This window comes from Lethenteron reissneri, chromosome 20, assembly GCF_015708825.2.
Source record: "Lethenteron reissneri isolate LAM-NWPU_2019-01 chromosome 20, ASM1570882v1, whole genome shotgun sequence".
Lineage (NCBI taxonomy): Eukaryota > Metazoa > Chordata > Hyperoartia > Petromyzontiformes > Petromyzontidae > Lethenteron > Lethenteron reissneri.
Genome location: NC_083798.1, coordinates 13,165,607 through 13,193,497, shown reverse-complemented (window position 1 = coordinate 13,193,497; position 27,891 = coordinate 13,165,607). Strand labels below are relative to the sequence as shown.

The window sequence follows — 27,891 nt, the reverse complement described above, 5'->3', positions numbered from 1 at the left end:
CGTAGGCAATTATTGTGTTGTATTTTTATTATAACAGCAGCAATATATCCAGAAAGCAACGCAATTCGTAATTTATTTCATGAATCCAGGAAGTGAGGGTAATATCTTGGAGGTCAGAAGATGCTTCATGTAGTTTCATGCTAAAACGTCGTGCTGGTATCCCTCAATTTACGAAAGGGATACATTTCTTCAAAAACACACGCGCTAAACGAAATTTCAGAATACTAAAATGATCGATGTTATTCCAACTCTACTCCTTACATAAAACTATCCACCAATATTTGTTCACAATACAAAAATAATAATGAAGACCATATATATAATCGATTGAATTATAATTAATTGGAAACTAAAATAATTCACCTTTTCAGGGAAGTCACCAAAAAATCTGCATGTTTGGAATGACTGGAGGCGTTGCTGTTGCCCTGCGGTTGATACCGTGATGTTGTCGCGGGTGGATGTCGCAGCCTCCCGGGTCGTTCTTGTTGGTCCTCATGGTGTGTGCCATGTGAAATTTCGTTCACGCGGAAAATGTCATTTCGTTTATCGAAATCTGTCCATAATTAGCCAGTTGCGTTTACGCAAAATGGCGTAAAACGAGCGTTCATAAATGGAAAGATACCGGGATATCTAATTGCTGAATTTGGTTGGAGGAATTGCTCTTGCGACGTATTAGTGAGCTGAAACTATTAATTGGCATGTTAAACCCTTGTACACATTACAATTGAACTTATTTGGATAAGTCGGATCTTGGATGGTCTTACGAAAGAAATTTGGCCAAACGATTGCGTGGCCTAGCCCAATAATGAAGTGAGAATATAAATATTGACTGCAAAAACCTAAAAAAATCAATATATTAATTAAAGGTCTTGCTTGTAATTCAATTGTCTCTATCATTTCAGTATCTTTTACGTTTTCTGTAAAACGTGTGTTTGTCTGGTGTAAATTCTTTACATAGCAAGTGCATCCCTAATGAGACCAGCAGTTGCACCGAGTCGAGCTTAATTTAATTCGCGAGGGTAACTTACAATCCGCCATTGGGGAGGCCCTTCTCGGCTGTTGCCATGGAGATTTCTCATCAAGTTATTTTTCACAGGAATAAAGTTGCTGATGTCATAAGCTCTGCAACTTGCGCAGGGAGAATAAACATTTCCAATAATGTAATGCGCTTGCCTGACGTGTCATCTGGTCCAACACCATGCATTCCGACCGCAGGTATTGTGTTCAATGCAAACATGACTCCTTGTAAAACAAGGTGTCAGTTTTGTTGCCAGATAAAAGAGTTGTAGACACTTTACGGCGATGATTTCCTTTTCATTACCCAAGAAACAAGGCCATTAAAATAGCAGCAATCTGTGAACGTGGCCAAATCACTATAAATATGATTAGTGTTGTCCTTTTTAAATTCCCACGTGTTGTACTTTTATTATATCTACAAGTTCGCTTCATCGAGACGAAATGCACTTTGATATTTAGTACCTGTCGGTCTCAGCTTAAAGTGCCACTTCTTTCCCAGGCACTCCACTAACAGCACTTTCATCGCTGACATGTTGACCCGTCGGCCGGTCAGTGCAGCTCAATTCCCTTATCGGGAGAGTGCCCTCCGCCCAGACTGACAGATTCATCCTCTGCCCTTCACCCCCCACCCCCCAAACTCATCGTTGACACCCCCCCCCCCCCTCTCAAATGTTGCCCAACAGTTGGGAAAACAGTATTGCAATTGCAATGAATCGCAGTCCCCCGCGCGAAGGCATGGCTTCTGTCCAGCCAATGTTACTGGGCACTCGACCATCATGTCCCAGAGTTGGCATCCTGGTTGTGGCAATGCCTCACGTGGTGCACACAATTGAATGAATCAAAGCTTGATTGTTTTTAAATCCTAGAAACCTTGATTTTTCTCTCTGCGTTTGATTTGTTACAGCTCACTCTAAAATAAACAAATAGTGCCTCGTATTCATGTCAACATAAACGTGCAGCAGGAGAAGTATTTACTGTGATATATTTCGAAGGTTGCTTTTAGCTCACACTCACAAATGTCAATGGAATGAGTGAGGAACAAAGTATACGACCCAAAAAGCGCAACAATTTTTACTACACATCCAGCCTAGCATGTCAACGTTTAAGTGTCAAATCGAGTGTTTGAGTGTCAAAGTATTTAGAGTGTGACCTGAAGCCTGCAGTCCTTTTAAAATACGGGCACAAGGAGTGTTTTTTTTCAGCGCCAGATAAACGGCGATTGATGTTTTGTTTTTGGCCGTTTCTTAAACTGTCATCACCTGCCAAAATGGCCTATGACTATGAGCCGTCGGCCTCTTGCCAAGTGGAACAATGCAGCAGTTACAAACTACTATAGCACACACAAAAATACACTGGCTCTCCCAGAGCCAAACGAAAGCATTTATTGACATAAAATCAACAGATGGCTTTTCAAGGTGTCAAAGCTTACACCAAATGGTCTATTTTTTCAATTAGAATTTGATCAAGGTATTTTTAAAAATGAAATAGATAAAATAAAATAATGCACTTTTAAAGCTCTCTTAGCAAGGTGTAGCCTGCACGAATTGATTTGATAGTGAGGAAGTACAAAACATACTTGTAGCCACATTTAAAGCCCTTGAATTACGCTGAAATCGTTTTCATAGACGATAAAATAAATTGTCAGAAAATTACTTGCAAAAATGACACGACGGTAACATGTTTTCATATACAGCTGCTCATAGCACCAAATACCTACTAGATGCTGAACTGTGCTATGATAATAATAATGCAGCCAATGTGAAGGTGAATTATACTTTGTCATTATCTGAAAAAACGATTTGTTTTTCTTTCCAAAAAACGGCCCATATGACTTGTGTGCAATGCAAATACGGTTGTGAAAATATGAGCTTGTAAAGGCGGTCGTTGTCATTGCCGACAGAGAGGCTTGGCACACAAAGGGCTTTTGAAGCGATTATTGACCAACAACACAGAGCCAACATGAAAGACACAGGCGCGTGGATGTGACACTGGCTAAATCGTAACTTCTATGAATTCCACTTATCATTTATTCACGAGTTGCCGATGCTGCCAGGCTTTCCTGCAGTCACACGCATCTTAGATTGAGGCTGTGAGGCCACAGATGGAATCCCCGACATTGGCGGGCCGATGCCAAGTCCCTTCTTAGAGAGCCTTTGCTTTGCCCGAGGGACCCTTTTCGTTTGGGGATAACATTTTAGCAATGACATTGACCCATACGTGGCTTTGCTCCTCTGTGTTAAGGGTTCTTGGATGAGACCTTGTCTGTGGTGACATGAGTGGCTCAGGAGGCTAATTCCTTGGTAGAGTCCTGAACCGGCACTGCGGAGCCCATGTCTGGGCGACTGCCAGAGAATAAGGCAAGTTCTCAAGTATAGCATGTTGATGGTCTGAAGTTAGTTTTGTTACGTAATTGATAAAGGATTTTATGTTTACTATGCAATTGAACATTATTTGCACGGCGTATAAAGAGGTATGCCACAAAGTGGAACGCATCTGCGCACATCGACCAAGGAGATAGATTAATAAAATCGGCACTTGTCGATTATTACATTGTGAATGATTGTGAAAAATGGAATGGGCTTGGGGAAGCCTTTATCCAGAAGTGGTTTGGCTATAACTGATTATGATGATTATGCCACCATTGTGGAAAAGAGGCTCGTTGAAAGGACTTCAGAAGTAGTTGTGTGATGTCATCTTTCAGGGTCCATTTTCTGATATCATGTGATTCCCTGCTCACGGTGACCAAATTCTAATGTCCCTGTCTCACGACATTAAGCAATTAGCACAATCAGAATATCATAATTGAAAGTAAAAAAACACTTGGTTTGATAGCGATTGGAATAATGTTTGATCATTCGATGCTACTTTATCCTTTCATGCTTTGTGCTCTCGTACCACCAAAGAGTTAAGCAGAGTCTGTTGGGCAAGACAGATGGACCCAGATTCAGCTAGGTGTCTCTGAAGGGGACATCAACAGTGAGGGTGGATGCAGCCTATACTGCCCGTCAGATGTGATGCTGCACCATGACCTCCATGACACCTCACTAACAAATGCCACTCGCAAGTGCCGTGTAAGGGTCAGAGAGAATACTGAGCTGTGGAAATGTGAGAGCACAACTGGAACACAAACATTTATGCATTTCCCCAAGCCGTGTGTCCCTCGTGTATCATACATAGTAAATAGAATATATATGATTTCATGCATTTTTATTCGTGCTTTATTTACAGGAGGAATACCCTTCCCGTTGACTGCATATTTGCATTACGCTCATCGATGTGAAATCTTGCATGTGATTGAATTGTTCAAAAATATACTGTGGGATGAGTTGGGCATTTACTTTTTCACTTTATTCAACATGTTCAAACATTTGCGGCTCAAATCACTAAATAACCTGGGAGCTGGTCTCAGCCCAATGTTTTCTTTGGAGTAGGTTAATACGTTGTGGCAATTGACATTGATTCTCAGCTGCGAGTCCGTGCAGCCACATCGTTCCACATCTTTAAAAAAGTAATTGTGTTGCCGCTGTCCGGTGTAATTAGGCTGAAGATTTAAATTGAACTTTCCCTGGGTGTGAGATTTGGGAAGGGCTTGCCATATTAGAGCCCACGCAATCCAAGTGCGGCGCTGGGAGCACCGCACTGCTCCACGATGCTTCGTAATGACAGTCTGCCAATCTCCGCCTGACAGCTGGTGTGGCCCCCAGTGTGATTTTTATTACACTTTTGGCCCAGTAGTCGTTTATCATGGAGGCCGCAGGTAATGTCACTCCGAGCTATCGCCACTACGCCGTTGCCGCTCACCACGCTGCACGAATGTGCACACATGTACGCGGATGTACACGTGTGCGTAGGCGAAGAAAGCATAGGGCACTCCAGCACACGCACTAATTTGTGGGCACACGTGTACACACAGCTGTACGTACTCAGATAAGCTCGGTTCAAGCACCACACGCACGTGCACAGGTTTGCACGCGTGCAAACTTACATCTTAAGATAGACATTGCTTATTTATATTCAGTACCTTCAGCCGCTTAACAATTTAGACAGACTCTTATGGGGCGTACGGGCGAGTCAATCATTTCTATCATTATCAGGGCCACAGCAGAATAGCTGACCCTTCGTGGCTGTCTGACCCCAATGTGGTTAAATAACCTTGCCGCTACACAGGTGGATAGCCAAACCCTACCTCGCTTGCGAAGGTACCCACGTTGTGCGTACGTATGTATGTTGAACTTCTTCGCATAGCCAATCACGCTAATCGGAGGTGCTATAATGGGAACTCTTGAACACACAAACACAAAGATCCCCCATATAGCATTGAAAGACTGTTGGGCCAAGTGCTGTTAGCGAGCACCTATGAAGGCCGGTATGGCACACGAGTGGGTGGTGGTCAGCACCACGCCCGGCCGCCTTTGTCTCCCTTGTAGCGATGTTTGCTCCCTGCGCTCGGTACTCATTTAAGGCTGAGTCGACTTACGGGAGGCTCAGGACCGGTTTAGATAATCATCACTGGAGATGGCCGTGAGAGGGAATCGAATTTGGGTCGCCGGGTTTGTTGCACGTTGCGCTAACCGCTACACTACCGCCCTCCCCTCTTAAACACACACACGAATCACGCATATGCCCTCGCATTGGCAAAGCACACAGAGTGCTGAATACATCTTCAAGTTTTTAATAAATTGGGTTGCATCCTCCGTGATTTGTTTGCAAAGCTGGATGTGCCTAATCAAGCAAGGAACAATATCAGAGCGTTCCGATGTTTTGTTTATGGTTCCCAGAAAGCTATCGCACACAACGGTGAAAATCTACGTCGTGGTAACAATGTCAAATCACTGCTTTCTGGCATTACTATTTAACTGTTTATTTTCCAAAATGCTTAGGGACCAAAAGTTATCATATATAACTCCTGCATTGCGGTCATCACAATCATCAATTCTAGATTTTAAGTTTTCGTGACTGCAAGGATTCATACTCTTTAGTTTTTTCGGTAAAGTCACGTAGGTAAAAAATTTAAATAAATTAAATCACGACGTTTCGGGCGCAACACAGCCACCTCTGAGACACACTTAAGCGGTTGTGCTTTCGCTAAGTTGTCCCCACCTGGAGAAGGATGCTTGTGTTGCGCCCGAAACGTCGTAATTTAATTATTTTAATGTTTTACCTACGTGACTTTACCGAAAAAAACAAAGAGTATGAATCACAATCATCATTATCATTAGCCATTATCTAGCCACTGCTGGATGAAGGCCTCCCACGTGGTTTCACCATCCCATTACAGTTCTGTGATGCCACATTCCCTCCCTGCTCCTTGCACACGAGCCGATATCATCGCTCCATCTCCAGTACTCTCTGATTCTTTCGGTAAAGTCACGTAGGTATAAAATAAAATAAATCACGACGTTTCGGGTGCAACACAAGCGTCCGTCATCAGGTGGGAAAGCATGGTCTGCTGCTGATGCAGACTGTTTTATACCTACGTGATTTTACCGAAAGAACCAAAGAGTATGGATTCCTGCAATCACGAAAGCTTCAAATCAAGATTCCATCTCCAGTGGTTGTACTCTCGGTCGAGCATGTTCTCTCCCTCGCCGCTGTCCCGACCACCGGCAATCGGCCCTTCCATTAGCAACATGCCAACATGTGGTGGCTGCTTTTGTCACCAATAAAAAATATCGATTGTTAAACACACAACTCCACGTGTACGTCATCGACTTCAGAATTCATATTCATCGACGAATCGTTACACCACAACTAATAACACATTATTACAGTTCTGTGACCTAAGTATAGTGAACAAATTATGTATGTATATACGTTCAGTAAATGTATGCATATGTAATGATTAATAATACACTGAAGTGTCTCAAAACTTTGACAGCTCTTCATGTGTAGTGTGTGTTATGTTTGCAGAATTGTTTGTGTCCCGGCCTGTAATGAATTTGTGGTTGTTATTTTCTTCTCCTTTAAAATACAAATCGATTAATTTTATTTACTGCGGAGATTATTAGCCGTTGTTAAATGATCCTCTCGCGGGTGTCGGATACATCAATTAGGGAGAGGAATCTGTGCTTGTGGCTGCTTACATTGCTGAATGCATGATTGTGTATGGGACATGTATTTCAACTGGGAAAATACACATTTTTAAAAACCTATTTTATAGAATGCTTAAAATGAACAGCGGGCAAAAATCTCTAATTTATGTAAACTGCCATCAGGGTTAGTTGTGTTCTGCGAAACATACAATAAGCATGCAATAAGATGCAATGAAGGTTCCCAGGTCACTATGTCATTACCGGCGCCTAACCCCAGCCTTGTCAAATTATGCCTCCGTGCAAACTTGCATGCCGTTAATATTTGTTGACAAATTTACAGAACGTTGATCAAAACACATATGCACGCCCATTAGTGCATACGCATGCGAATGAGCAACAGTGCACGTCCATCAGCGCAGACCCAACATTCGCCCACAACAACGTGTGCTGCATTATGTGCGGCATTTTATAGATGGAATGATGCCCAACAGAAACGTGTATTTTTTAAAGAATGATTTTTTTTTAATCATGGACAGACAAGCTGAGTAACATAAATGTATTACGGATAGCAGCAGGGTTCACAACCAGAACATTTATATGAACAATAAGAGAAATGCAAGTAAAAAAAATTGGACATGTAATGAGAAAACAGAAGACTGAAAATAATGTTTTTACTGGGAAAATTCTAGGTATAAGAAGCCAGGGTAGACAGCAAATTAAGTTACATGAACAATTTGAACAAATGGATACAACTGGGAGTACAATATATAATGCAAAATTCCTTAGTAAGATAATGGACAGAGCTAAATGTACGGCCATGATCGCTCTCGTCTTTGAGATAGGACATGGCACATGGAGAGAGATACCCACGACAATATTGAGACTCATGCGTCTTACTCCATGCTGCAGCATGTGTCCACAATGTATACAATAATGCATGTTTATTTTATTGTTTACGCGAATCAAAACGTGTTGCCATACATTTGGATGAAAAGGGGCAGAGTTCTAGTGCTTAATTTTTAATAGATGGTAATCCAAGGACCGTGCATTAGTCTGCCTTTTTCGTGCATGTATACTATTCATGCCAAGTGGCACTGGGGATTCCTGCTCACAACACAATCCTTAGCGGAAAAAAATGTCCACTTTGTGCCTTAACTCACTTCGAATTTTGCAAATGCATATTGTAAATGCAAAGGCACAGTTGGCACTGAGAGACACAAACAACAATATTTATTGAACCCACAAGCAAACAGTTGAAGGATCATGTCAACAGTTAGTTTATACAGCCTACAACATATACAGTCCACCAAATCAGGGCTGTAGGTTTCAAAATTGCTTTGGGGGGGGGGGCGGAGGGGAAACAAACCCACAAAAAAAACCCAAGGGCACACTCACCTTAAGACTGATAACACATTGCCATCACCGTGACCGAATTTGAGTCACCACAGCCAAGAAAAATATTTTTCACAGATTGTATATTTATTTATCTGTTTAACTTTTTCTCTCTGGCCACTAGCAAGAAAAACTGGCAAAGTGTCAGGAATGGACATTGCCTCAAGGTCTAGTCCAAAAGCATCGGTGAACTCAGTCGGGCATCAATACAGATTGCAACCCACACAGTGCATCCGATGACATGAAGGGGTTCAGATGTGCATCTATTCACCCTCTCGGCTGCTAACGATGTGACCTTGTGACCTTTTCGGGGGGGCAGGAGTCTTACAGAATATTCCTCTCCATCAACTTCCATAGGTGGTGAAAGGCCTCAGATGAAAGCACCTTGCTCCTATTGGAAACTCGAAACTCTAAAGAGTAAGCAACCCTGTATAGACATTAATACTTAATAGATTTTTTTTCTCTCTCTAGAATGTCCTCGCGATTTGTCATGTTCGTTGCGCTGTCTACAGCACCGGCATTTTCTCGAATTATTGAACCTCGGGTACCTTTGTGTAATTGTAAAAACCTAAAAATCCTTATGGGCAGATAATGACACGCAGAGTCGTTATTTTTTTTCTAAATGTGTGAATTACTATTAATTTCAATAGATTCTTGTATTAATATACTGCATTAGCAAAGGATTGCCATACATGTCTAGCAGAATGGTAGCATCTATGGTTAAGGATATTTTAACCATAATTCGAAGATTATTTTAGAGTGTTCATCGTTCAAGGTCAAGAGGTCATCATGGCCAATGTCAATGATGCTACAACCCTCATCCTTGCTTCAGTCTTTATTGCGCTTACGAAATGTAGGAATGAAGACGCAGTGTAAGGGGTGGGAGTAGAGAGGCCACAATTGTCTTGTGTCTTTGAAAACCATTTGCACACGATGGGACTTTCCCACATGTATATGTGCATACCCAACCGATGTTAATACTGATTTAAAGCTTTCGTGACTGCAGGGATTTATATTCCTGGTTCTTTCGGTAAAGTCATGTAGAAGGGAAACAATAAAATAATACAAATATAAAACAATAAAATTCTCACGACGTTTCGACTGCAACACAAGCAATCACACCTGATGACTGCAACACAAGCAATCACACCTGATGATGATTGCTTGTGTTGCAGTCGAAACGTCGTGAGAATTTTATTGTTTATTATTTTTATTATTTTATTGTTTCCCTTCTACGTGACTTTACCGAAAGAACCAAGAATATAGATGTTAATACTGTATACAGCTGACGTACCACGTCTTAAACTCTGCAGCCACAAATGTAATAATGCCCTCACATCTCAGTCAGAGCATAGCAGTGCGTGTAATTTCCTGGCATCGTCATCTTTCAGTGGGGTTGTTTTGTGCGAGTTGGATTGCCACGTGTACTGATGTTCCAAGGAACATCCTCCTTTTGAGGCAGTTGTCCTGGATAGTCCGTAAGTCTTCCCAATACATTAAAGTCCCGTTTTGTTGCCTGTTGCATAACAATACACCCAGGGCCGGATTAAGCTGTTGTAGGCCCCTGGGCTACAGGTACTGTGAGGCCCCCAGTAATATGTTTCAAAAGGAAAACAAAGTTAAAGAAAAATACCATTTATTCTTACAAGGCTAACAACAAATAGAATTCAGCATTCACAAGTGAAATAACTTTTCACTTAAATCTCTGAAGGCCCTCCAGCTGGCAGAGGCCCCTGGGTTGCAACCCCTAAAGCCCCGTGCTTTAATCCGGCCCTGAATACACCACTCAGGACGATGGATTTCCAATGTGGTTCTCCCCTCTTCCAGTACCATGAGCTATTGTTATTTCCATGATACGTCCCCAGGTTGTTGTTGTTGTTTTTGTAGCTCAGAAAGTGTCATTCCAACGGTGCTATACAATGCATGCGCGCATTCACCTTCGCGTCGATTGAGCCTGGCGAAGTTGGGCGCGTGGCTTGAAGAGAGGGCCGAGGAAGCGCTAAATGAGTCCGCTCCGAGCCGTCCCATGAACGGCCCCTCGCACACCTCTGAAACGACGAGACAAAGGGGGAGAGAGAGAGCGCTAGCCAATTAATTTACAGCAGCACGGCGGTGGCGGTGCAAGGCTGTACCAGCAGCACGGCAGCTCTGCGCCCAATTACTGCGGTGCAGTAAGCACGGCGCAGCAAAACAGCGAGCCATTATCAACTGAACTGCACATTGCAAAGGAGCATGGTTGCTTTACAAACATCAAAGGTTTACAAAAAAAAACCTGCTTAAGTGTTCGCACCTCGTAACCTTGTGGCCGACTCGGAAAAAAATATGCAACAATGACGTTGAACAAAAAAAGAAATCTTCAGCCGTAAGGAGCAATATTTGCCGCAAAGTGAAACAGCCCAGCGAGCAATGATATGGTCCAAAATTTATGTCGAACGCTGAAAATATCTCGAGAATATTCGAGAGGAAAATTGTTGTATGGTCGTAATTGTAAAGCTTAACGTGTTTTGTGAAGTACTACCTCTGTTTTAGTTTTGCTAAGAACAAAGGAAACTTTAATCCAGGATTTATAAAGTAGGTAAACACGATACATTCAATATATTAATTACATTTTGGCATAAATATGAGCAGTGTTTTAAATTTAATTAAGCTTTTTGTAATTATTTAGAATATTCTGCTTTCATAAAAATAAAGACGATAAGCAGTTAAAACAAAAGCATCAGTTTTTTCGGGAGTTTTCTTTTACTGCCTCATTATCACAGATCAGATGCTCTAAATAAATTAACAGAATACATTCTATAAACGGTGCTCTCGTCGTGCTCACAGGGTCGTTATGCTTCCAAGGTTTGGAGAAGTGCATGTCACATTCACTCAATGTGAAGAATCACATTTCAGTTGTCACCTGTCAACACCTATTCCAGAGCAACATTTGCACGCGAATTTGCGTGTCCCATAATGAGTGTCATTTATTTACGCGCCTTCGTTTGCTTTTCACTGCCAAGACTACAAAAGCGATTTTGCAGATTCACAGCGGAGCGGAGCGGGTGCATCCCATCTGTCATATGGATTTTTTTTGCACAATACCTGGCACATCGGGCTGAGTGGCAGTCAATGGCCTGAGCTGCCTCCCTCCAGAACAATCCCCCATACACCACCACAGCTTGCTCCTTTTCAAGTCCCTAATGCCACCCTCCTCCCTCCCATTGTTTCCCTGGATCACACCCAACACCCACTCACCACCACCCGCCCCAAATACCTTCCTCTATTTTCTCCCCATTCTCACCATGCCTACCACTCCATCTAATCCTCCCCCAATGTACTTCTGCAAATCTCTCTGGATCCTTGCAACTTCAGACTTCAATGCGGAACATGTGCACGGCGAGATGGATCCTTTAGAATGTCTACAGTTGTGCATGTGAATGTGTACAGCCCTTCGTTAATCCACTGTTGGATGAATGCCTCCCAATGCCACGTTTTTCAGTGAAGTTGTTTGACCATTCTCCACGAGACTGGTCAGTACAAATTGATGGGGTGGAAAGGGTGAAGCCAGGATTAGTTCATATATCACTCGCCACTGATGGAAACCATGGCCCGGAATCAAACTCATCGGGTTCATAGTGCAATGAGCTATCTACTGTGGTATACAACCTCTTTTTGTCAAGCTTTATTTTGTCAGCATAATTTACACTCAAATATCAAACATTAAACATGCAAGTGCCAACACAGACGTGGCCGTGCATTCATCTCCAAAAGAAATATATCTAGGGCACAGACAGGTTACACTCAATAGTTCACAAAATGTAAATCTACATCACAAACCTGACGCCTTTCCAATGCACAATGCCAACAGGGCAGTCTACACCTATTAACGTGGGCCATCTGGCCGCATACCACGTGGGTCGATGTGATTGAACAATCCCCAATCCAAGGTTACCCGTCTTACCGCAGAGGCAATGGCTTCGCCCATAAATCTAGCAAAATATTTTAAGCTTTTTTCCTCTTTTGTGATGCAAATTACACGTTGTTCTCTTTTATGAGCGTGGATTTTACTTTTATTGTTAGACAAGTCTGTTTTTAGACACGGTCAAGTCAGTCAATCTGCACACTGTGTTGTAATTCCAGTGTTAAATTATTCACAATATCCAATCATAGTGCACATTATGATCGCAGAACTCATTAGATCGTGGAATTCTGCTTTCTTAATAAAATATAGAAAGGAAAAAACCATTCCATATATGCTAATTCATAATGCGAAGGCTGGTATGTTGCCATCATATTATGGATATCCTCACATATGGGATAATGCACTTGTGCGTGTAAATCCAATGCATTTTAATGTTCCAGCATATAAATATGGTTTTGTATTTTGACGCTATGCTTAACGAAATTTGATTGTATTCTCCTGGAGGGTATGCCGATGATAAACGGTGTACTGCTCATAGTAGAGTATTGTCACATGACAGAGCAAGGGACACCTCTTGTCAGATTTGGAAAACACAAAAGCAGGAAGACAAAAAGTGCATCATCTATGTCAAATTGAGGTCACATGGCCTGAAATGCAAATGCAATAAACCGTTGTCAAATTGTGTACTTGGAGATTTTATGGTGGTGGATCACAGTAAAATAAAACAAATTTTGCAGCACAATGTCAGATAAGTGAAATTGGGGTCATCTGCCCTGTCATGTATAAAACAGTAATGTTTCAGATTTGTTTTTATGTAAGTAATGCTGCATTGTGTCTATTACTTTTACATGTTTATGCATATTCTTCATCTGCATCATGATCAGCCACGTTGATTCACTGCTGGATGAAGGCCTGCCAATAGCGTCACCATTTCTCAAGGTCCTGGTGATCCCACAGTCCATCTCACGTCTACATGTGAACTATCATCATTGCTCCATATCTGCGATGGCAGTGCCCTCAGGCACATTCTCTCCGTTGGCTGCCACTCCATTATCAATATTGTACATTTACCATCATCACAGTGATGTGTCCTACCCACGCCCACTTACTTTCCTTAATGGGCTGATGTGGATTTATTCTCCGATCTCTGTTCTTCTTTATATTTCTCAATTTTATTCAAAGCACGCTTCTCCGCACACTTTTTGCGTACATTTTTAAATATTTTGTTCCATTTTCTTTGTCAGTGGCCTTGTTTCTGATGTATATGTGTAAGCAGGCAATTAATGGAATCTTCTCAAGGCACATTGGTATATTGCTTTTCATTATCAAATTCAGGAAGTGTATTTTTGATCCCAAACGCTCCCAAACGCTTTTGAATCACTTCCCTCGGCAGATATATTCTCCTCTGGTTTCCAGTCGTGTCTCTCAAACATTTCCTATATTATATTTAGTGAACTTGTTGTACTTGACTTTGGTTTTGCACATATACTCTAAAATGTATTCTTCCATAAGCACTTGTGGAAAAAAGTAACCCTATAAGCCTCTTTCCTCAAAAAGGTTAGATAATTGTGACTTTCGGGAGATCTATTTTATAACATTTTTGTTGTAATCATTTGTATATTCCAAACCTGTAGTTTTAAGAAAATGTAGTTCTGCAAATGAAGCCAAATGCCTCTTGTATGAGGCCCTATTATCCAATACTCTTATAATGCACATTTCCATGAACCTGCAGAGAATTGTATTCTCCATCTGTGGATATTTACTGTTACAGTATCTCTTTCACAGATACAGTAATATGAGCCACTTGGAAATGGTAGAACATTCATCCTGTGATTGCAAGTTTATTTCAATAAGTCATTCTTATGATCTAAACCGCTGCACATATAAAAGGACTCACCTGCAATTATCAGCAAATATATTCTCTTATTTGGATTTGTCTGTGGAGAACAGGAGTGATTTCTTTGGATAAACAAGGATAATAGGATCTGCTCTTAACACCTCCACATCACTTTGGATAAGAGGTATTTTACAGTCGTGGTGCTTAATGCATTATATAGTCTGTTCTATAGTGAATGTTTTCATAACTTAAAGTGGATATAACGTCATTAATCTATTAGGAAACACATTTTTTTAAATAAAATGGATGTGAAATGGATATAACGCAATTGAGTGAACTGAACTACACCGCGCGAGTAGGAATAAGCGGTAGTACGGCTACCTCAGCGTAGCACCACACAAGGCGGGATGCTGCTGGATGCTTCTAGATCCTACCCACACACCTCAGTCTTTGTTCAGCCTGGATACACGGACTGTGCTTTACCCTATATTATTTCTGAATTATTAGAATGCTATTTTTCCATAATGCGGTGTCTATGAGAACAGACTATCATCTCTGCATTTTCCTGAAAACTAAAAAGTTAAATGAGTGAGGGGTGATACTCATCTCCAGCCAATGCTGCACATTCCACATTCTCATTGCAGGTATGAGCCAGTCCCATAAAGATTTGAACTCGCAACTTTCTGATTGTGAGCCATTCGCTATAACCAAGGTGCCACCCAGCAGAAAGTATGATCGGAGATTACTACACTCCCCTTATATGTAAAGAAAATATTTATAATATGGACTTTTATGTAAATAATGTTACTTTAGCCACAGTGCCAGATCCGTGCCAAGCCATGTTCAAATTAGTTCACTGTAGATAACACACACATTGGAGCCTTTATGTATTTTGTAAATATCATTTTCTCTTCTCTCTGCCCTCAGGGGAGTCTCTTTTTTTAAAAATTCAAAAATAAATTTGAGCAGATGCACCAATGCATATGTCATAGAGCAATATCCGGTCCAGTGTACATTGATGTGATATCCAGCTATACACACTCGTTCAACTTAAAGACTGCATATTGGGATGAAGGCACTCAATAGTTTTTCATGTTTTAATCCAATTACTGAATTAGACGTTTACGCTGAATGAATGTCGTTTTCAAACCTGTTCTATTTTCATCTTTGCACATGAGGGTATTACATAGGTATGGATGATGATGGCCATAATATACTTCATCTCAAAATAAAATACTGGATAGCTCTGTTAAGCTGAATACAGTTTAAATATACGCGGAACAAAATATTGTCATTTTACACATTACTGTGTCACCTTAGTATGGATGATGACGAATGTTATTATATCTTACTGGCACATAATGGCATACAAATATACGTGTCACTTTTCTTGTTTTAAATTAGTTGCGGCACGGAAGTGCATTTCGCACACTCAACAACCATCCAGCTAATGCATCGCTACGAATAATGTACCTGCCGAAGCTGGTGCACGCTTACACGTGACGTATTTCCAGGACTAAGTGCACCTCCCGCATGGAATGGGGGGTCACGGAATTGAAGTATGCTTACATTTGCTTGACATCTCATTGTCCGGCTTTTTTTTCTTAAATATCTAAGGATATTTATTTTATGTTTGCCCAACCAATGCTAGTTGTCTTAATATAAAAATTAAATATCCCTCTAAAACAAGGCAAAACTGCACTTGTTTTAATTAAATGCGTTCATGCCCAAGTCAGGAATGGGCAGGAAAAAACGACGGTGTGTTTGCGAGAGGTCCCAGAGGACGCATTAGCCGAGTATTGAAGTCGTGGATACAAAGCAGTACTACTTAACAATGAGCCAGCTGGCAGGAGAGCTGACATTTTGACGATACCGCTCGGATCAAAGCTGCTCCATGCTAATTGATAGCCATTCGTCATTCAGGCCCGTCACAGGTGGGGGGCACGCTGCCTGTGACAAGCCAGGTTCAAGCGCGTTAAGCCTAATTGTGAGCAAAGGGTTACTTTTCTTTATATATTTATCTTGTAAGCTGAAGTCAGTGCTCCCGATTGTTCTCACTGAGATCAAATGCTTTGCGTTCAATTCGCTGGTAAATATTATCCATAGTCATCTGCGTAATGGAACGTGCATTTCTGTCTCCACACATGATGATGTCTCCTTAATGGCCTAAAACACAGGGCTTCAATTTCCATTAAATGTATATTTGTCTGCCGTGTTTCATATTTTTTTTATCATCATACAAATGGTTCAAATTGTTCCCGAAAATAGCCTGATTGTATTCGGTGAAATGGAGTATATGAGAACCACAACTCGTTGTTTTACGCATAGTGTACACGTGCATATTTCCCACTAAACCACACAAGCTCAGTAATATATTGTACTGTGGGTTTATCTCAAAATAACAGATATTCGTATCAACGAGGAATTGGCACTGAAAGCATTTGTCAATCCTGAGTTTTAAAAACATATATTGTCCAAGTTTCTTCTTAATAGTACTCCGTGAGCATCATAGCATCCCAGTAACCTATTACAGAATTCCACTGTAATTCTACTACCTATGTTGGACATATCTCAAATTTGTATGCATCTACTTTGCCAATGCTGCTGTAGTTTGATCCAGTGTGCATATTTGTGAGCTGCAGGTGATTCACACACACTTGTGCTAAGAACAAAATATTCCAGGGAATATAAAAGATCAAGCATGATGTAAATTAAACTTTGCCCAATAAACATGTCAATGTTGGGCCAACCTTGGCATGTGGTTGGAACCGTTGCATTCACATTGGCCCAACGTTGGCTCTACGTTGGCTGAATGTTCCATATGTACTGGGTCATGAATTTTAACACCAGCCCCATGCAATTTTGGATAAAACTGTTTTTCTCTTGTTGTTGGAATGACATTCTGGAACTGTAAAACCTCAATGTAGATAACGGTGGCCACATCTATATATATGCACACACATGCCCCACACGTCCAAACACGTGCATGCACACACACATACACACTCACACACAATAACGTCCAATAATGCCTTTTCAGATGGGAGTCCAAGGAATGCAGGATAACAATTATCTCCACAGCGCAGAGATAGCCGCTCTCCTGCATGCAGATAGCAGAACCAAAACTGTTGGCATGGTGACAGAGCAACGTAATGCACCTTCGATAAACATTTCTGATTTAGACACTGCCTATTTTCTTTACTTTGTACACAAACTAAAATATGCTGTGCCATTTAATGCAGTGTATTAAATGGAGCATGGAACTCGTGCCATCTGAAATTACCCCGACTATCACCACTTTCCACTTGTGGCGAAATTAATTTTCCCGAGATAAATGTATCAGGTGATGGCTCATATTCGCAAGCTACATTGCTTTATTATTATTATTAATTTCAATCCCATATTCTCTTTTCAAATGTGCCTGCGAGCCAAACGTTGACTTTTCATTTATTCCAACAAGCTAGTACCTTGTTTCACGCATTTTTTTATAAACGTATTATCATCTGCAGTTTGGAAACCTCACAGCTCTGCCACAGCTTACTTTTTTTTTCAGAAATCCATTTGTACCTATCAATAAATCAACGGTTGGCTATTATCTAAAAGACGTGATAAACATTGAAAGATGGAGAGAGTATGGTAGGCCTAAGGAATGGCATTTCCAAATCCCTAGTTCACTGCCTACAAGTTCGTTATTTTTAAATCCTTTATATTAAGTTCACTTGCTTGCTTGCTTGCGCGCTTACGACCATGCACATTTTTCGGTCGTTTTTTAACCCACTTCCCGTGATCCAATCGAGCTGACATTTTGCACACAGACTCGTTTTGCGTGACAATTTATTTTCGTGAAAAAAATTCCTAAATTTTCCACTTTTTAGGAAAAAAATGTTTCACTAACACAACATATATTTTTCCTAAACACAGAAAATTATTCAAGAAAACAACAAAAATGTACAATATAAACAATCATACAAAAAACCTTATAATCCTTATATACGACTTTCCTTATATTTAATTTAAAATACCAATGTGATAAAAATGAAACTCTTACTCAAGAAAAACAGAAATGAATAATAAAATAAAACCGATGCCACGCATATAAAGGATTTATAGTGAAAAACTTTGTTTTTACGGGTTAATTGTTTCAGGGTTCATTTACCGCTGTCCCCCACCACCAATTCCTTCGTCAACTCGGGGGACAAGACCCCCGCCCCCCGCCCCCGCCCCCCCGCCCCTTACTTTGCACCTCTGTTTCATGCCTCTATCATCCCACCAGAGGGAGCTCTAAAAAACTGATATTCCTTCGTCAGATAGAACATTCAAAGGCAATGCAATTGGTAGTACGGTGGGGCGGGAGGGGGGTAAATACATATGAATGCATTAATAATTTGACCAAACCAATACAAGATAGTACACAAACATTATCTTTAGCGAATCTAAAGTCAAGGAGAGGTGTTGTTTAAAACGAGTGTTGCTGGGACTGAGCAGGTAGGCACACAAGTAAACTGTGTACACGAAAACAAATGAATATAAATCATGAACAGGGTGAAGGAAAGCTTAATAGAATGAGTCATGTGCACGACATGACGCATACATATTTATATACTATCATTATAAAGCATATATGTGTATGCTGTATATAAAAAACAGAACAAAGAGCACCCTATAGCCTCCATAAGCTGTTGAGGCAAGTGCTAGTGAGCACAGATGAAGGTCAGTATGGTGCCCAAGGGGGTGGTGTGACCAGTACCACACCTCGCTACCCTTATTTCCCTAATGCTGATGTTTACACAAAGCACCAGGAGCGAATTTTAGGCTGAGTTTACCTAGGGTAGGTGCAGGACCAGTTCATGGCCAGGAATCAAATGCATATCAAGAGATTCATAGCGGGGTGAACTAACTACGACGCCACTATTCTTCCTTACATCCACACAATTACACACATTTTATCTTTGATCATTATGAACACCTTAACAAGTAAATATATTTAAAATATATATAGCCAACGAAGAAATCCCATTAAAAATATAAAAGTCGTTCCCAGAGGCACAATTTAAATGTCAAACCACCCAGGAACAAAGAAATCGGTTTTTTTTTCTTAGGAGAACACTGACAAAGCTTTAGGCATGTGACAAATAAATTATAGATGCTAGTTAATGGGGGGCCTGTGCCAAATTAAGATCTGTAAATGTCCAACTGTTGTCAATTGAACTAAGTTTTAATTGTGCATTTCATCACATCAGTTCAGCATCAGAAACGCATCATTCCCTTCATGAGAGTTTGCAACTTAGAGAAGCCAGAGCATTCACGTTTCATACAATTGAGGGCAATACCATGACAGGCCTTAATCTGCATTGGCTGATTACAACAGCCTTTAACATGCATGGCCAATAAACGCCGTGTAATGTGTGCATAGATGGGCATACAATTTAAGTATTTGCCTATATATATGCAGTGTACCACATATATGCTTCTTGTCAATCCACTACTCAGTTTGGGTTGGTGTGAGGTGGTAGCAGGACAAGTTCACATATCACGAGCTAATGATGGCTGAGACTCGAACTGAAGTCACCAGGTACGTATGGCATTGCATTAACCACTGTGCCACCACTCTACCCCCATGTTCAGTGTATATCATACGTAAAAAAGTACCTCTAATCTAAAACAAATATGCGCACAAATGACAGTCAAAAACTTTTGACACGGATACACTCGAATAACACACGTGCTTTACGAAATAATGCACAAGAATCAAATATGCTTAAATGGAAGAGTGGGAAGAGGTAAGGACGGATATGAACAGAACCATGGAAGGATGCGGATATGACAGTAGGAATGGTGGAGGAAGAGGACATTCTTCGAATAGCCCAAGCAAATGATCTTGCAGTGGTGAATACCTACTTCCAGAAGCAGGAGGGACATCGGATGACCTACCAGCGTGGAGAGGTAAAGAGCCAGATAGATTTTATTTTGGAAAGGAGGAAGCACCTGCAAGGAGTGAAAAAATGATCCCTGAAGAGCGTGTGACTGGAATTAGGAAGAGGAAGGCGAGGCAAAATAACTGTAGTAGGGTGACGTGTTGGCGACTAAACAATGAGAAAGAAAACTTCTGCAGGCAGGCTATGGAGAACTTAAAAAGTGTAAGGCCTAGGAGGAGTGTGAATGAAATGTGGAAAAAACTGGCGAGTGGAATACTGAACGCAGCAGGTGGTACAGTGGGAGTGAGCAAAGGAAGACAGATGCAACAGAAGGAAACATGGTGGTGGAGTGCAAAAGGCAACAAGAGAGAATATGCCAAGTTTAAGAAGTGTCAGAATACTTAGGAGAGAGGACCATCTGGATGAATACATGGCAGCGAGAAGAGAGGCAAAGCGAGTGGTAGCAATGGCAAAGACAACAGCATGTGCACAACTCTACCAGAAGCTTGACAGCAAAGAAGGCGACAAGATGGTTTACCTTTTGGCAAGAGCCAGAGAAAGAAAAACCAGGGACATCGACCATGTGAATCTCGTTAAAAACAGCGAAGGACGAACAATCTTGGATGATATAAAGGTTAGAGAGAGATGGAAAGAGTACTTTGAGAAGTTGCTGAATGTGGAAAAGCCAAGACGCGAAATCGTTGAGGAACATCAAGGAATTGAAGTAGTTGCAGAGACTATAACCAGATACTATAACCAGAGAAGAGGTGGTGGAGGCTCTGGGGAACATGAAACATCAAAGAGTTTAAGTAGTTGCAGATACTATAACAAGAGAATAGGTAGTGGAGGCTCTGGGGAGCATGAAACATCAAAGAGTTGAAGTAGTTGCAGATACTATAACCAGAAAAATTGACTCTGGGGAGCATGAAACATCAAAGAGTTTCAGTAGTTGCAGATACTATAACAAGAGAATAGGTAGTGGAGGCTCTGGGGAGCATGAAACATCAAAGAGTTGAAGTAGTTGCAGATACTATAACCAGAGAAGAGGTGGTGGAGGCTCTGGGGAGCATGAAATAATCAAAAGACAGTGGGGCCAAATGAGATTCCAATCGATGTGTTTAAATTAATTGTAGAAAATGGTGTTGAAATATTAATGGGGCTGTTTGGGAAAATCTGGATGGAGAAGAAAACGCCGGATGCTTGAAGAGAGAGAACATTGGTTCCCATCTTTAAAGGGAAAGGTGATGTACAAGAGCGTGGGAACTGCAGAGGAATAGCATTGATGAGTCACACCGTGAAACTCTGGATCATAGAAAGGAGACTGAGGAAGATAGTGGATATTGGCGAGAGTCAGTTTGGATTCAGACAGGGAAGGTCAACAATGGATGCAATCTTTGCACTGAGAGTATTGATGGAGAAGTTCAGAGAGAAGAAACGGGACCTGCATATATGGTGTTTATTGATCTCGATAAATCATACGATAAGGGTGCCGAGACAGCTCATCTGGTGGTGTATAAGAAGAAGAGGTATTCCTGAGGTTTCTGTCCAGCTGATCGAGGGTATGTATGAAGGAGGGAAAATTCACGTGCGAAGCAGCTGTGAAGTGTTGGAGAGCTTTCAAGTCAAAGTGATAGTGAAGCAAAGTTCTGCCCTGAGCCCCTTCCTGTTCATCCTGGTGCTGGACACACTTACTAGAGATATGGTGTATGCAGTTTGTAGATGGCATTGTGCTAGGCGGTGAAAGCAGAGGGGTAGTGGAAGATGATTTGAAGATCTGGGTGCAAAAGATTGAAGGGAATGGGTTGAGGATCAGTCGGACAAAGACTGAGTATATGATGACAGATTTCAGTGGAAATAATGCAGGAGGATTGCAAATTGGAAGTGACCAGTTAATGAAGACGAACGAGTTTAATGTGTGCTGATGGATGACTAGAAGGAGAGATGAGAACAAGAACAAGGGCTGGATGGCTGAAATGGCGAGAGATGACTGGGGTGATGTGCAATAAGAGGGTCCCAGTTTGGTTGAAGGGAAAATTGTACAAGACGGTGGTGATGCCGGTGCTGTTGTATGGGGCCGAGTGCTGGGGCACAAGAAAGAGGGAGGACCAAGCTATGGCAGTCACAGAGATGAGGATGTTGCGGTGGATGTTGAGTTTAAAAAGGAAGGGCAGGGTGAGAAATTAAGAAGTGAGAGGATGACTCAAGGTGGTAGAAATCACAGAGAAGATGAGAGGGAAAAGACTAGTGTGGTTCGGTCATGTGGAGAGACAACAGGACAATTATGTGGCTCAGAAGGTGGAAGGACGAGATCAAGAGGAAGGCAGAAGAAGAGGTGGAGGGGCGGTGTGTTGCGACCAGACCATGGTGGCCCTAGGAGCAGCGCAGGACAGCGCAGTGTGGAGAAGGTTGGCAAGGACAGTGGACCCCACATGAGTGAAAAAACGCGTGGAAGAAGAAGAAGAATAAAATATGCCTATGTATTGCAAAACAATCCTTTATAATGGATACATTGTATGGCAGTGCAAAACTGGATTGTTAAATGAATCTGTGTGGAGCGTTACCCCTGCACGTGCATGGGTTTTCTCCGGGGACTCTGATTTCCTCCCGCATGCCAAACACTCGTTAATGGAATTGGCCAAAGGTGCCACTTGCAAGACATGCTTCGTATCATTATTATTCTTTTTCCATCTACAGTGTTATATAAATGTGCATAGAAGTAGAAAGAGCTTACAAAAATCACTTACAAGTCTATGCAAATTATTTTTCGTAACTTTGTCTTCAATGACATTTTTACGGATGCTTTTGCACCAAAAAACTATTTCCCAGCGGAATTAATGAAAACATTACCCCAGAGGCATCAATGCAATGTTTACAAGGGATGTGTTAAAAATGTCTCGGAGAGCTCCGATAACAAAAGGCCGATGTGTTTGGCACTCAGAGATCAGCTTCCATGGCCACCTGACGAAGCTGCATGCTTTTAAAGTTCACTAGCACTGTAGAGAAGCATTGTTCCCAAGTGGAACCCGCGATTACTTTGATCAGCATGAAACTTGCGTGCAATGATGCAGGTAAAAGCGACTCGCTGGGCCTTGCTAGTATTGTTTGCTGCTGTAACTCGCTGACCCGCCCAAACTGAAAAAAACATCTGTGAAAAAGAGCTTCATAGCTCATCGGATTTCTCCAGTCTGAATAAAGATTCTGATTCATTGCACGGGGGTCCATGACAACCTCACTATTCCACTGGGTACAATCACAACTCTGAACCAAACACAGGCTGGGAAATAAAGTAAAATGTCACGTCAGCTCACAATAAAAGCCTGCTACTTGTGATCACAGAAAAAATGCATTTTGGACCTCATAACGAATTCTTTACTGTGCAGCCTCTTGGCTGTTCGTGTGCACCATAACAAGATTCGTTTTGCTTTTTCGGAATGTTCTCTTGAGTCCATTAATGCACAGGCTGAAAGAGGTATTTTAAATGTCTAAACAATAAAACCTTCCAGTCCAAGGAAACAATGTTTAATTAATTATTCATGTCTGCTCCAGTGTTGAACCCGAGATCCCAAAGGTCAATACTGCTGATTTTGCAACTTTACGCAGAGTGTTATGAATGCGGTGATTTATATTTTCCCTATGTAGGAAACTTAGGTTTAGCTTCCAACAAGCATAGGTTTGGACTCCAACATCTGAACCATTCCTATACTATTTTAACTATGTAAGTTCATTTTTAAGGTATAGGGGGTAAAATACAGACACTTTGCTCAACACGTGAGAATCCATCCGCCGTTAATTACATTAATTTCCTTTGAACTCGATATAAAATGTTATTGTTCACAAAGGATGGTGCTTTAAACTCGTTGCTTACCACGCGGCATCAGAGGAGCTGGGGCCTGCACAAGTGTAGTGACATGGGAGGGGAGGGGCTGCTGGGGGGCTCTGGGACCCTAGGCGGCCCAGGCGCTTGGGCCCCTTGGCGCCGGGCGCTGGGTTCCCAGGCGCTTAAGCCCCTTGGCGCCACCAACGGGGGGGGGGCTGTGTGTGCTCTGTGGGATATCTGGGGGCGCACACGGCTCCATCCCTCGTTGGGGACTAGGCATAAAAGGGGAGCTCCCTGGACGATCAGGGCCAATTGTAGCTCAAGACCCAAGACCCAAGACCAGCCATCTGAGGACCCTGGGATGCTGTGAGAGCCAGTGGTGGGACTCTGGAACTCCTGGCTCTACGTCCTTGTGTGGGCGAGTTCCAGAGCGTAACCAGAGTAGTGTATCTAGGCTGTGTATCTAGGCTGTATACCTAGGCTGTGTACCTAGGCTGTGTACCTAGGCTGTAACAGAATAGTTCGACTGTGGGACTGTTGGACTGTTGGAGTGCTGTGGGATTGTAATAAAGAAGTTACCTCTACAAGTGTCTCCGGAACCCATTACACAAGCAAGAAGATCGGACGCTGCGGAGGCCCTCGCTCAGCTGCTTCCACTGTGGCCAGCTGGGGCACTTCTCACGAGGATGTCAGAATCGTCCTCAGACTGCGACCATGACTCCAGCGCCCACAGCTCCATCGATGGCTACATCTCAACCCCAACAGGCAAGTCGAGACTCATCAGACACCTGGCCCATAGTTCAATCTCAGACATCGATGGGTTCGGGGGTCATCTCCACCCAGAATGACACACAAATCGACACTGGACAGCGGGATTCTGTTACGTTTGGGTGGTCTAGTTCGGAGACGCAGTGGAGAAAATTGGCGCGTCAAGTGATCGCGGCGGCTACGGGTTCCTCGGCGGAATCTGGCTCTATTCAGGGAATTGAGGTGCATGTCTTGGTGGACACAGGAGCCTCGGCCACTATTATTTCCAATGTCATTTTTCAATTGTTGCCGATGTCCGATCGGCGAGTGCGACCTGTTGTGAATGCTTGTGTCGCGGTGAACGGCGGGAGCATGGTATCATTGGGCCAGTGGAGGCCCGCATTAAAATTGGCGAAGTCGCTGTGGTCAGGGCTGTACTAATCTCAAGGACGCTGGCAGTGGGTACCGATTTTCTAAGGAAATTTCTTGTTAAGATCATGGTTGATCAGGGTTGTGTGGAAATGCCATCGAGTTGCAAATTGTTCTTTCTAGCGTCTCCACATATGAGTTCGGTGGCGTGTGCCACGGTCCAAGCCTTTGCTCGGGACTCGGTGGAGATTCCACTGGGCTCGTAGATGCTTGTACCGTTGCGTTATCACAAACGATTTGGGAAGGTTGATCTGAAGGTGGGCGTCCTTCTGACTCCGTCGAATACAGCGACCCGTGGATTGATGCTGGTAGGCGCACAGATGGTCCTTCACCTCGACCAAGAGCCATTCTTACAGGTGCTTAATGTGGGTCCGGGAACGGTTTTGGTACAGTAGTGGCTCACATGACGACCGCATTATGTGAGAATGATGCCGATGTGACCGCTGGTGTTGTGGGTGCAGTGGAACAGCCTGGACTCGTGGATGTGAAGTGGGCAGAAGCGCTGTGTCATGAGAATTCACAGTTGTCTTCAGTGCAGCGAGGGGAATTGTGATTGCTGCTGTGTGAATTCTCTGACGTGTTCAGCAAAAGTGAATTTGATATCGGCCGTACCTCCTTATTGCACAATCGTATCGACACAGGGGAGGCCGGCCCTATTCGTCAGAACTCGCATCGGTTGAGTCGACTTGAAAAGGAACGGGTGCAACAGGCGGTCGACGAGATGTTGGCCGCCGATATTATTTTTCCGTCTACCAGCCATTGGGGAGCGCCCGTCGTGCTTGTTAAGAAAAAGGACGGAAGTCTTTGGTTTTGCATTCACTTCCGTAAGTTCAATAAGGTTTCCGTAGCCGACGCATACCCGTTCCCGCGCATGGATGACTCTCTGGACTCTTTGTCCGGCGCGCGATTTTTTCTACGCTCGACTTCTCATCGGGGTTTTGGCAGCTTCCCCTTGATGAGTCGTCGAAACCTAAAAACCGCGTTCCGCACACCCCAGGGACTCTTCCAATTTAATTGTCTTCCGATGGGCTTGAATTCGGCTTTAGCTACCTTTCAATGGCTTATGAAACTCGTTTTGTCTGGCCTACAGTGGGACTTGTCTCTCATTTATTTAGATGATGTAATTGTTTTCAGCTGCACTTTTGACAACCATTTTCAGAGGCTGCGATCTGTTTTTGTTCGAATGCGCTCAGCCAATTTTAAACTGAAAACAGGGAAATGTAATTTGCTGCAGAATTTAGTGCACTATTTGGGTCACATTGTTAGCGCGAACGGTATAGCCACAGATCTCGAAAAGACGGCTTGTGTGTGGGATTGGCCGACTCCAAAGTCCGTGGGAGATGTGTGCAGCTTTGTCGGGTTTGCGTCGTATTATTGCAGGTTCGTGCCGCAATTTGCCACGGTTACTAAGCCCTTGTACGACTTGACGGCTAAAAAACAGAGGTTCCGGTGGGGAGTGGAAGAAGAGGCTGCGTTTTTAGCCCTTCGTAAGCGGTTGTCCAATGCACCCACACTCGAGTACTCTGCTTTCTCTTTGCCATTTATTCTTGACACTGATGCTAACGATGCGGGTATCAGCGCCGTCCTGTCCCAAGTTAAGAACGGGGTGGAAAAAGTAGTCGCGTATGGTAGCCGTGTCCTGTCCCCGACAAAACGGCGTTATTGTGTTACTCGCAGGGAGCTGTTGGCCATAATTTACTTCATACAACAGTACAGGTCTTACCTATATGGCAGATAATATTTTATTATTATACGCTTGGTTATTTCGGTAAAGTCACGTAGATAGAAAACAAAAATCTAAATTAAAAGCAAAAAACCCACGACGTTTCGATCGCAACACAAGCGGTCTTCTTCTTTCGATCGCAACACAAGCGGTCTTCTTCAGAAGAAGATCGCTTGTGTTTTTTGCTTTTAATTTAGATTTTTTTTTTCTATCTACGTGGCTTTACCGAAGGAACTAAGAATATGAATTACTGCAGTCACGAAAGTTTTAAGTCTTAAAGATAATTTATTGTTCGCACGGATCACGCGGCCCTTCAGTACTCCTTGAAGGTTGATCAGCCTTCTGGCCAATTTTCGCGTTGGCTTGAAATCTTGCAGGAATACTCGTTCCACGTCATATATCGAAAAGGGGCTCAGCATTGCTTATGCTGATGCATTGTCCCAGTTGCCTCAATCGTCTCGATGTGCATGTTCGTCTGCTGCAGGCCGTTGTTAACCTTTGACGGCGAGTTCAGCTGCTGTCATGGTGGCGTTCGAGAACGCTGAGCCCGCAAAGTTGTTCGCATCCGCAGATAGCGTTTTGCATCTTACGCATCCTGAATGGGTTTGAGAACAAATGAATGATGATTCCCTGACGGACCTGCGGCGTCGCGCAGAGTTAGAACAAAAGGCTCCTGCGCTTGCTGACAGGCCGCGAATGGTCCTTCAGGATGATTGTGTAGTTTGAATAGCCATTCACCTCAAGATGAATGGATAGTCAGACCACACAATCCGTAAAGCTATCACCCTAACCATTGGGAAAGAACCATCTGAGAACCCAATCAAAACCATTACCTTACCATACATAGAAGGGGTTACCAAAAATATTTCCAAAATCATGAGCAAACACAAGATCCAGGTTCGATTCAACACAGTACATAAAATTCGTGTTCTGATCCCATCTGTGAAAGATGTGATCCCTGACATGCAATACCCCGGTGTTTACAAACTAAGCTGTGTCTGTGGCAGTAGTTACATTGGAGAGATTAAGCGACATGTTTAGGACCGTGTTCGTGAACATAAGGCAGATCTGACACATAGTA

The 27,891-nt window shown here is 42.6% G+C and overlaps 1 protein-coding gene across 2 annotated transcripts in view; it reads right to left on the bottom strand.

Annotated features, from left to right (window-relative positions):
• The window catches only part of LOC133344798 (contactin-associated protein-like 2), a 152,416-nt gene that overhangs the window by 88,682 nt on the left and 35,843 nt on the right, over positions 1-27,891 (bottom strand). The window contains exon 2 of one of the 2 annotated variants that reach the window (XM_061554988.1): positions 10,379-10,489. In XM_061554988.1, coding sequence (XP_061410972.1) covers positions 10,379-10,489 — 111 coding nt within the window. Of the gene's footprint in view, positions 1-1,479; positions 1,604-10,378; positions 10,490-27,891 lie in introns of those variants that run through there. The other variant, XM_061554990.1, reaches the window with a different exon arrangement.